Below are 12,300 nucleotides of genomic sequence, written 5' to 3'. Positions count from 1 at the left end.
CATGATGCAACATAGAGGGTACATGTTCTTTTGTAATTACCATAATTCATAGTTTAAAGTAAGGTTCTTATCAAGCTACATTTCCTCCCCTATCATCAGAAGATGTAGAACCTCCTGGTATAATGACTGGGGTCTTCAACCTGGAAACATTTATTGAAAAATGAATTAACTGTTTTAACTGTTAATCCCTGTTTTATTTTACAATATATAGTTTGTATCATGTTCTAAAACGTATAAATTACTAAACAAAATGTATAACTCGGAGCATGCCTGTTGTATACCACAACAAGAAAAGCAGCACATAACCAATTTATTTGTATTTAAAAGTACTACAGGACTTAATTGTGGAAGATTGATCTTTCTTTTCTGATATATTGGAGATTTAATTTCTATTTCAGAAGTGAATCCTTTTTATCCTCTTTTGGAGAATTTGGTCTAATCTGTGAAAACCAACCATTCCCTAATCATCCTCTCATTAGGAGATGAAAGGGTTTCTATAATAATAATTGCACGCGGGGCGCACTGGTGGCGCAATGGTTAGGGCGCGCGTCCCATGTATTGAGACTCTCGTCTCAAGCAGTAGGCCCGGGTTCACTTCCACCTGTGGCCCCCTTCCGCATGTCACTCCCCGCTTTCTCTCCCTGGTATCCACTGTCCTCTCTCTGCATTAAAGGCACGAAAAGCCCAAAATAAACCTTAATAATCATTGCACGTGACTGACAATCAGTATTGCACAGTTAATGGCTAATATAAGTAAAAACACTATGTTGTAACAAATGTAACTGTGTATTTATTTACTCATTCATTCATACATGTACTTGTGCATTTAAACATATGAATGTGTGGTTTGATAAAAAAAAAAATCAGGCTTTAGTTTGTTCATTAGTGAAAGAAAAAGGAGTAAATGTGGAATTATCTGAATTTGAAAGTGAAAGAAAGATGCCAAAAGAAATGGGAAAAGAAGATCTGACAAAAAAATCAACAAGACAGAAATAGCTTCTTCTCCCCAAACCCCATGGAAGATTCACATTTCGTAGCTGGTAATGTAAGACTTTACAAATCTTGACAGATTGCTAATAAATCATTCCAACCACATGGGTTGACCCTCATTAGTGACATGAGCTACAACTTTAAACCAAGAAATCTGTACAACTTTCGAGTACTTGAACACAACTAAAACTGTTCTGTAGTCAAATGTTGCTTTGAATTAATCTTCAGATGCTCCCCTACAAGAAACTTATCACTGCCAATTTGTACAAATAATGTTTGAGAGGATAACTATGCTGTTATTCTTAGAAAGAAGATTTTAAAAGTTGTTGCCCCCTTAGAATAACAATTACAATGAAAACAAGGCTTTCCATCTAAATCAGTCTTTCAGCATATTACACTGAGAGGAGAACTTGTCCAGTATATAAATCCCCCAACAACCTTTTCTGACCTTTCTAATTGTAAGTCACCAATAGCCAAAAGTCTGCGTGTTCAACAGGCCCTGCGGACTAGCATCTGTGCACCTCTTTGCATCACTCTCATGTAGACGGCACTAATAGGAATTGTGAGAGGCAGCACCTTATGCCACCAAAATGAAGCTTTCTACTTCATTGTGCTGAGAAAGACTTTAAGAGCACTTCACCATGTGTGTCAGTTGCTAAAAAGGCCATTTTCTATGGAACAAAGGGAAGCTTGTTTTATATTCATCCCAGAACCTCTGTGCTGGCAGGAAACTTCAGTGCCCTCAAGCGAACAAATGTTCCATCGTCTGCCTTTTGCAAACCTTCAGATCTCTGTGAATGTCAGCAATATTATCCTCCAAACCCCATCCCCACTCCAATCTGAAGGCCTGGCCACTGCCCTCGAATCAAATCTCAAGATGCCGAAGCGTTTGTGATGTAGCCCACCGCTAAAGAGCCAAAGCATAGAAGAAAAAACAGCATGGCAGATCGATGGTCTGACTAGGCAAATATCAGGGTGGGCCATGGGGCTGCGACTCAAACCGTCTGACGGACACAAATCATTCAGCCGTGACGAGCCGAGCATGCTAAATGCTGATGAGCTGGTTTGAAAAGGTCTCACCACTTGGGATATTTAAAGTGTCAGCCATCAGCAGCAGGCTTATCAATAGAAGAAACCATTCTAGAAAGGCATCTGTGAACCCTTTAGCTGCTTTTGCTAAATGTGTGCCATGTTTTATTAATATGTTTATTGTTTATATGTTTATTAATGTGGTTAAAGTCTATTTTAGGTCTGCTTCCTAACATCAGTGATGAAGAGTACAGGAACTTATAACCATCGATCCTTAGACTTTTTCTTGCTGTCTGTTCCAAAAAACAGAACTTAACCGGGGAAAAGGTCTTAAAGTTTGCTGATCCCTTTACTTGGAATGAATTACAAAAAGACCTGAAACTTAACGAGCTGGTCTCGTCGGATGCTTTTAAGAAGATGTTTAATGACTTGGAGGCGGACACATCTGGCTGTAGAGGTTGTCCCTGATATATTTATGGTTGTGGGCGATCTTTATGAATTTGTAAGGCTGCTTGTTGTTTGAAACATGAAATATTGCACAGAGTGAGGTCCAGTATGAAGTGTTAGTAATAATTGTTTAGAGTGTTGGTGCATGTTTGAGCATATGTGTACGGGGGAAAGGGGGCAGATCCCGTGTGTTTTAAGAGGGGGATTAGAGGAGTCTTTGGTCTGAGATGGTGGGGTTTTTTTTGGGGTGGAGGTGAAAGGCAGCAGTGTGTTAAGAAATCTTACAGCTGGGGGGAAAAGCTGTTGCAAAAGCTCCTGCCTGATGGGAGGAGGACAAACAGTATGCGTGAGGGGTGGGAGGGGTCCTTCACGATGGACGAGGCTCTGCATACACATTGTGGCTTGAAGATGTCCTGGGTTGAGGGGACAGAGATCCTCTTAGCTGTCCTCACTATGCTTTGTAGAGTCTTGCGTTCTGATGCTCTGCTGTTCCCAAGCACACAGTGATGCAGAGCTAGGACACTCTCTACAGTACCTCTGTGGCACGTGATGAGGATGAGTGGTGGTAGGCTAAGTTCCTTCAGTCTCCACAGGAAGTGTGGGCTTTTTGGCTGCAGAGGTGGTGCTGAGAAATCAGATGAGGTCATCAGAGAGGTGCACACTGAGTAACTTAGGACGTACTCACACTAGGCCATCCGTACCATGCCTAAGCATGCTTCACCCCTAAAGTCCAGTTAGATTGACTAGTGTGAGTGCTCCAATCCGTGCTCAAGCATGGTACACTTCCTTGGCCCTGGGACGTTTCACAGAGGTGTTCTTCAGCATGGTACAGTTCACAAGAGCACAAGCACGGGCACACGACGTGTTGGACAGCCATCATTATGGAGAAATACCGGAGTGTTCTGGCTGTATCTGACAAAAATGACTCAAAATAAGCCACAAAGTCAGTAAAGTAGCTGTCATGTTCGCTGTGTTGTGCTCTGATGTGCGGAAGCATTCTCGATCGCTCATCCCTTTCATTTATTTTTTTATCTCGAGTCCGCCTGTCTTGTAAACTAAGCAGCCTTCATAATAATATAAGGCCATGCATTGTATTGAGTTGTATGACGACATTATGTACAACAGCTAACCATGCTCAGGCCCGGTTAGTCCTGGAGCAGTGTGAGTGCAGGCCAGCGGGGGAATGGGGAAGGGGGTCAATCGTGCTTAAGCAGTGTACAAGACAACGTTGCTGGTGTGCCCTTAGTGCTCCTGACCCTCTCTACTGTTGAGCCACTGATTAGCAGTTGAGGAGGGGCTCTGCCGGCATCCTCCTGATGAGGTAGGTTGAGACTGCAGCATCTCACCAGGTTCTCCACTTCCTCTCTGTATGTTTCTTCATTGTTGTTGATGAAGCCCACTACTGTTGTATCATTAGCAAATTTAATGAGTGTTTCCCGCAGTGCTTTATAGTTAAACAACATGAGCCCTCCGCCTTAACTACCATTGTAGAAAAAAATCAAATTGATTAAAAACCTCGGGCGTCTCTATGTGAGATCCAACCAGAGCTCCGTTTGGACCTCCTCCCTGTGTCTTTGGTGTCAAGGTGTGATAGGGCTGAGTTCTCAGTAAAGGAAATGGCGTCATCAATGGAGCTGTTGGTGCAATAAGCAAACTGGTGGGGGTCAAGTCAAGTGGGAAGGGCTGATTTAATGTGTCCAGTAACTTGAAGCACTTCATCATGATGGGAGTCCAAGCCACAGAGTGGTGATCTTTGAGACACTTCAAAGTCGACTTTGGCACGGGGATGATAAAAGTCCCTCTGAAGCTTGAAGGAATAAGAGCCTGGTTCAGGGAAATGTTAACATCGGCACGATGGATGGCACAGTCCCTGAACACACGCCCTGAACACACGCCCTGATATGTTGGCCTATATGACTGGGCCTGCAGCTTTGTGAGCATCAACTCTAGAGATGGATCTCCTTACATAAGCTGGATCCAGACTTCTGCCCAGGAGGTTGAGTGGACTTGCATACTTGCATGTCATTTAGGGCTTCAAACAGTGCAGTTGGGTGTCACGAGCCCTTTTCAGAATCCGTTTCTGCAAAAGCGCCGTAACTAAGCTTAGCCGCCATTATGTCTTTGTACGTTCATATTGATTCTGCTACAGTGTGATATTCTTGTCCCAGTCTGTGAATTCAAATTGCGTTTAGGTGTTGCATAGCAAAATTCTGACTTTCCCCAAAAACATTGATACTGATACAGAAACGGCAAAAACCTAAAACACCAAGAAAGTAATGATAAAATATATGGAGCATGATGACAGTCCTGACATGACAGAAATAAATGGATTTAAACAGGGACAACAGAAGATAGGTAAACTACATTTGGGCTGTTCAATTCATTAAAACATTGTTTTATCATCAATGTATTAACATTATTTTTACAGCTCTGGTCAGTGTTTTTTTTCATCTTTTGAGTCTTTGCCACACTTTCCGTTGTTTTCCAAACACACCATGAGGGGAAGGCTGCCTCAACTGGGAGGTTGCTAATGTTAGTTTCAATAGTTCCATAATTCAGCTTGGTAGCCTATAAAAACTATAGACACAAATGATAGTAACTGTAAGTCTGGCACTTTGTGATTAAAAAACTAAGACCCAGGACTATTAGGCTGCACACTACAGCTGTGCACTAAAATAGAGTGAACACAAACCACAGAATATACCTCCTTATTAACGGAGGTCTCCGCTCGATATACGTATGGGGGCATGAAATTATGTTTTTATCACATTCACTAAACAACCTGTTGCTCCTTAAAACAAGTCAGCATGTCTGTCGGTGAGATGCTTTATCCAATTGGACGTGTTGGCTCCCATGATCTGCATGGGCTTGTGGTGTCCGTGGGGTCACCCTGACTGTAAGCGATGCAAGCAAAATAATGCCATATTTTGTGCATCTGCTTTGTCAACAAGCAGTAGACGGTGGGCAAGAATAGCATCTAGAATGTTAGCAGCCATTGCTCTCGTTCTGGTTGTCACCATGAAAGTGTATTAATGTGTGGCACACCCACAATGCCTGGTGGGAGTGACAGCAGAGCTCGGAAAAGCACACACACACAACACCTATTGTCTGCAGGGAGTGAAAGCAGAGCGATGAACAGCACGCACACAGACACAAACAGCCTCACTGTTTCAGGTTGAGAAACCTGGAGTGGTATTAATAAAAGGTGGGCATCGCGCTACTTTTCTAGTATTGGTATACCATGCATCACTCAAAGCTGATGAAGGGAGACTTAGAGAAAGAGCTGACACCTGTGATCCCCACCTGCACTAAACAACTGCACAACCTGTGAGCTACAATGGAGATGTCATTCCTGTTACCTACATTTAAAATGAAACAAATATCTTCTGTCTCTAAATATAACCACAGGGTTTGGATTGAGTCTCTCACTGGGTTTCAAGTCTGTTGCCAAAATGTGTTGTCTGGCAGACATCCCAGATATCCAGAACTCCCAAATAATTCACTTCCAGGTCAGTTTCCATCTATCAACTAAATTACATTCCAATAAATTCACATTTAGGCGGTCTCATACAGTCAGATAGAAAACTTATTTTTAATCTTGTATTCTTTCTGTGTCACTTTTTTTTTCCAGAACTGGTCAATATGGAGATCAGAGGTTATGCGTGGGATTTTGTTTTTTCAGTTTTTTTTCTATTAATAATAGCTACAGGGCCTATAATGGATGAGACAAGAAAGCCACCCACATGAGACATTATAGGCAAACCAATAAGTGAAACTACTATTGACACATTGATATCACAAACCCGAGTACATGGCGTTTTATAGGTGCAGCTAAAACTAAGAAAGTCTAAAACGACAGCCTACGGCAAATTAAGCCTTCATGAAGGTTATAGAGTATGGTACACACACTGTTTTAGAGATGAGTTGATTAAACTTTGTGGTCATTTGGAAGGCTGTTTGTGTTGCTGCTGAATTTGATCGCATCATAGTAAGTAGTGTTTGAAAAGTTAAGAAAGGAAAATCCATATGATGGAAAGGTTGAATCAACAACTCTTCTGAGCCGTTATAACAAAACATTTGCAGTACGTGTTTCACAATTTCAAGATTATTCAAATACAATTCATTGCTAATTAATTGGATTTTTTTTTTCTTAATTGTAGCTTAAAATAAGTTTAAAATGAGAAAAAATACCTGATTGCTTTAAAAAAACCACTTAAAAGTAGAAAATGACAACACTGTATTTGAAGTAGCTTTTATCATTTTATCTGATGCATGAAGCTTTTTTTTTTTGTTTTTCCCACAAAAATAAGGATTCAAGTGGATAAGAACCTATAGAAAGACTCATGTCCAGTTTGATGGCAGTATAATCTGACCTTTCAGGCAGGCTAAGTGTCACTGGATCAGAGCCAGATTTAAACAGCGTTCAAGCAGATGGTAGAGGCAGCCAGCAAGGACACACAAACATGCTCCTCTAGCAGAGGCAGAGTGATTGAGACAACCTGTGGTGTTGCCACCTGTTTTTTAGCACACTGCATAATTAAAGCATAGCCACAAAACTCTCTGCTCGATGCAATGACTCACTTTCCCAGCATCCCTCAAGCAGCACTCAATGAAACCATTCATCAAAGTGCTGAAAAGAGCTCAAATCATTCTTTTTCTTTCTTTCCTTTTGTCTTCCCATGTCTCCGACTCCTTTCTAACAATAAATCCTTTTCTGCTGTACCTAACACACACCAGCAAACCCTCCAGGGGATGCAGGGAAGAAGGCATGAGAAGGAAGAAAATACTTGACGTGCCAGGCTTTTCACAAAATATATTTTAACTTTGTGCCGCCTGGAAACCCACAGTGTGACTCAGAGGTAAACGTGACGATCATGGGGTTGGATATTGACCATTTCCTTCCTACCGCTTGAGCCCACCTTAGAGTTAGGGATGATTCATTCCATCGCATACACTCAGATCACACACAAACACTGCACTTTCCCATTACTGTTTTACTGCCACTGAAATAAGCACACAGGCCATGCCTCCTGACGGTTGTAATTTCATCGTAATATCATTCCCAAAAAAGATTTTGAGTGCAAAATGTTTGTCATGAATGGACGCAAAATGGGTTCACTGAAAAGAGAGTAAATACATCTTTGAACTGTGCTCTGTGAGGGTTTTAATGTTCTGTATGTTCTGAGTGAAAGTGCAACAAAGAAGACACCTTGTGTGAGCACTGATTCCCATTGGACAATTATGTGATGGGCTCCGAGCTAATGGGGCTGATGCTGGGTCTTAGAAGAAACTGTGTGCTTTACTATGGTGCAGGGATAGGACACATTACGATACAATACACATTATGATACCATATGATAATATACAATACACTTTGTTGTCCCCTTGAGGAAATTTGTCTTGAACTCAAGTGCTGCACACATTTAGCTGCCTCTACAGTAGCATCAGTAGATACAAACAATGAAAAAATCCACATACTGTATATTGCACACCAACAATACTGCACAAGAACATCACTATTACACTATTGCAACACCCATACCACCTTAAAAAACATTATTTCTGTGATTATCTTTGGAACTTGGCCTGTGGCCTCATGCCTATGACCGAATCAGAGCAGTTTTGTTATTCTTGTGCAACACATAAGACTGTAAATAGTAATAGACGAAGCCTGTGTGACGTCACCCCTCTGTTACTGCAGGGGGCCTTAGTGTCCCATTCATGGCGGCCGCCATGCTGGACATGCTGTCTCAACCTAACTGTCAGTCAACCTAATGACTGACAGTAGGCTGAGAGCTGGAGCCGGGGTTGGGTTTTAAGCCTGTAGACAAACTGTTTCAAAGTTCGTCAATCGGGTCAGCGTTATTGTGAATAACGCTTATCCTTAATTAAATTAAATCAAAACGGATGAGTTGTAAAAAATGAGCTAATAAGACCTACTTTGTGCTTTGAACCAGGCTGTAAACATGTTCATTTCTGCTGTGAAAACAGGCGTGTATGTGAAGTATGGTGCTTCTGCACACGGCCTCAAGCGGACACTCGATGAACTACGGGATTTTGCACTCCGCCACTGCATCCTTTTTCAACACCGGATGTCATTGTCAGTGACATACAACCTTCAAGTTATTGTGATTGATGCAACAAAAGAAAAAAATACCTTGATGTATTGCTCCAGCTGTGGGTAAACTCTTCTTACTCCCAGAAGGACAGAGAGAAATGTCCTTCGGGGGAACGAGGTAGTGACCACATGTGTGACTTCAGGAAAAGAGAAGACATTAAAGCTCGATGACTTGTAGCTTTTTAGAAGCTCCTCGTCCGCCTTGTTTTCTCCCTCGCTCAGAATACTGCCCACAGCATATCGGCATAGTGGCCCAGGCACCTAAGATCAAAGAAATGTAGATTGATGAGAACAAACAAACAAAACGGACTGATTGATAATGTAGAAAGAGAGAAGAAACCAGGGTTATAAAGAGTCTCTGATATGAAAGCAGCACTCACAGATTATTGCTCTCAATAAATATCTGGCTCTTTCAGAATCATGTTTTCTTGATGTTTATGAGCAGGAAGTGATGGACAAAAACACATTGGTTTACGTCATCTTCCCACATGCCAGAATAAGGACAGAAAAACTCTGAAATGCCAACCTTCACCAACAAATCCAGAGTCCCTGTCTGTCTCTGGGGACTGATGAGTCACAAAGACTTGTGTCTACGACAAGGAAAAGATGATTCCAAAAATAATGAGGAGTTGGCTTAAAAAGTTACACTCTCTGATGTCAACCAGGTGCCAAATTTAAGAAGAAGAGATTGAAGTTTAATTGGAGCATTTGGCAACTAAGCATTTATTGCTTCTTCCTCCAATCTGAGCACCCTGGTGCCCATTAAGAAAAAAATAAGGGAGACACTCCTTACAAATGACTTCTCCTGGGACATCCAAGACGTTCTCCCCACTGTGCTGAGCTGAGCACTACAAAAGGCTCGTGCAATAAATAAGTCGAAATGGTCCAATTTGTTCATAAACCCATCAACGTTACACTTCAAGCACAGCTAGTGTGTCTGAGAATGCCGATTTTCTCCTTCGCTCCTCCACACACAAGGCCAGTCATGGAGAGAAGTGTGGTGTTCAGAGCACATCGTGGAGTGAGCATATTTCTCTCACAACAGCACGCTGTTTTCTAAGTTACTTTTTGGGCCATTTTTGCCTTTAATGGATAGTACAGCTGAAGATAGACAGGAAATGTCGGGGAAAGAGATCGGGGGATGACATGCAGCAAACATTGAACGTTTGAACCCACAGAAGCTGCGACAAGGACTATAGCCTTAACCCAACTCCTAACCCTCAAGCTTCTGTATGTGGGACGCATGCTCAAACCCCTGAGCTAAGGCAGTGGCCCATAACAAGATGTTTCAGATTTCCAACACAGAGATAAGCAGAAAGATGAGAATATTCCGCAAACAATTCTGACCTGATGGTTTATAACATTTGAGAACTTTTTTTTTTTTTGGGGGGGGGGGGGGGGGGGGGGGCTTTTTTCCTTGCCGCTGGTCAGACCTGATCCCAGTGCCACCCGGCCTGAGGAATGAGTATTTACTGTGTTTCTAGATATTAAATCAATGTAAACTTAATAATTGCTGGTCAAACACAATAAGCACTTTATGGACTTACTGCTGTATCAATTAAATGAGAAGATGGTTTAAATGAGTCATATTGAAACAGGAGAGATATTGTGGTTTTTGCTTCATTTGTGAGCAGCTTTGTGTTTACTGCTCTGTTCCTCTGTGCGGATAAACTTTTGATTTGAACTGAACGGAAAATAAAAACTGCATTGACACCATGAGAGAGCAGTTTCTAAGCCCGTATTATTGCTATTGTTTTCTCCTTAGTTAGATTTTCTTTAAATGTATGACGGGAAACGGTTTTGTCAAAAACACATTTTTCTAGTTATTGCTTTCTCTTCTCCCTCGAGTTTTCATTGTTGTAAAAATGACTGATTTAGTATTTTTATTTTATACTCCTTGAGTGATGAGCAAGCCTGGTGCCATCACTCTTTGGGGGTTAAAGGCTGAATTTAATAAACCCCCATACACTTAGTTCACTTTCATTTCCAGCCACAGTAAGAGATAACACAACACTTTGTTGAACATATCATTTCAAACATCTAGTAATTGCTTCACTGACTTTACAGTAAGGAGCACTAGTACATTTGGGAGAGCTTTCACATGAGGATATTTTTGACAATTTGGATGTTTTGGGGGCTCACAGTGGGAAGTCTGAGCTGAACAGATGTATTAATCATCACAGGCTTCATGCAGTGAGTCCACAACAAAGAAATCCAGCCAAAAGCACAAGCCTCTGTCCACAATCTTTGTTTTTCCTCTCTAGACTCATCAAGAAACAAGAGTGGTGCCTTTTGAAGTGTCTCCAAAACACTGACAGCTCATCTGTAACAAAAAAAAAAAAAAAGCTTCCAAACTACTGTGGAAACGGGAGCGAAAAGAAGAAAACTATCTTCACTCACATTGGAAAAAATCAGTCCTGGATTAAGTCAGGCTTGCATTTTAAATGTTTAACTCTGACCTTCAGAGAAGGCAAGTGTTGAAGAGATTTTTCTACTATTTCATCATTTTCCACAAAGACGAACATGGAATTTATACTAATTTCCCGACTCCGGAAGCAACCATGCCCGCAGCTTTCATCATATAATGACCCCGGACAGACATGGGTCCCTGAAGATGGAAGAAACATGTCATACCACCACTAGTCCACTTGTCATTCGGCTTTTTATTCCGAAAATTCTATGCGTCAAGATGCCCCTGACCCTGATTGATTTCTAATTGGAATATGAAGTTTGACAGAAAACTGCATGATCCACCCATGTCCCCGCCTTGGAGTTTGCAGGAAAAAAAAGTTGCACGCAGAGAGGAGGAGGAGGAGGAGGAGAAGGGTAGAGGTGAAGTGAGCACGAAGTGAGCACACTGGGTCAACACCCCCCCCCCCCCCCCCCCCCCCCCCCCTCCTGCCTTTGTGACTGGCTGTTAAAGTAGAGGTGTTTTTTTTTTTTGGTTAGCCATTTGAAGAAAAAAGATAAATCTGCTCCAGCCCTGTAACCATGGCAACCATCTCAGCACCAACTTAAGTCCTCGTTGAGATCTTTTGTTTCTCCAGAGGAAGTGATTAAAGGAGGTAAAAGTGCAAAAAAAAAGCAAGAACAGAGGATGAAAATAGCCATGCTGACACTCCTCCTCTGTCAGTTGCACTGTTTGAAAATGGTTCTCACAGTTCATATCAATGGACACTCTCTCACCATTTCGACACCAAACACCCTGTCCTCCTGAGAGCACTCTCTGGGGCTCCTAGACTCCGGGACTGAATGGCATCCTGAGGCTCGGAGGCTAATGAGCTGAGATCATTACGCCAATTATTTTAACTTAGATCAGGACTTGGCTGTGACTGCGCAGGAGAACTAGGACCTACGGCGAGCTTAATTGCCGGCTTGGAGAAGAAAAAAAAAAGGAGGATGAGCACAACAAAAGGGTTTTGAAGCAGAGCTGGAAAGAGTCCACCGGTGAACTCTGGTTACATTCCATCAGGTCTCTATGCTGTGGAGGGTTTCAGCAGCTCCACTTAAGTCAATACCGCTGAAAACTATAGCCCTGAAAATGATGAGTAATGTATTCAACGGATATATAATAATTGCATAATTTTTTTTGTTGGAGTAGAAGAAGTCACCTGTCGGACAAACTCTGACTTGTGTTCATGGTCAAATGTCGGCAGTGTGGGAGTCTTACACTGTCTCTGGGAAAGATCAGCGACATGCAGTTTGTAAGGCATATT

At 42.0% G+C, this 12,300-nt stretch overlaps 1 protein-coding gene across 1 annotated transcript in view; it reads right to left on the bottom strand.

Annotated features, from left to right (window-relative positions):
- The window catches only part of LOC109980607 (testis-expressed protein 264), a 38,980-nt gene that overhangs the window by 23,861 nt on the left and 2,819 nt on the right, over nt 1-12,300 (bottom strand). Inside the window, exon 2 of the mRNA XM_020629037.3 lies at nt 8,624-8,845. Coding sequence (XP_020484693.1) covers nt 8,624-8,845 — 222 coding nt within the window. The remainder of the gene's footprint in view (nt 1-8,623; nt 8,846-12,300) is intronic.

This window comes from Labrus bergylta, chromosome 5 (assembly GCF_963930695.1).
Source record: "Labrus bergylta chromosome 5, fLabBer1.1, whole genome shotgun sequence".
NCBI lineage: Eukaryota > Metazoa > Chordata > Actinopteri > Labriformes > Labridae > Labrus > Labrus bergylta.
Note: the sequence above shows the minus strand (reverse complement) of the source record. Positions and strands in the feature narration are given on the sequence as shown.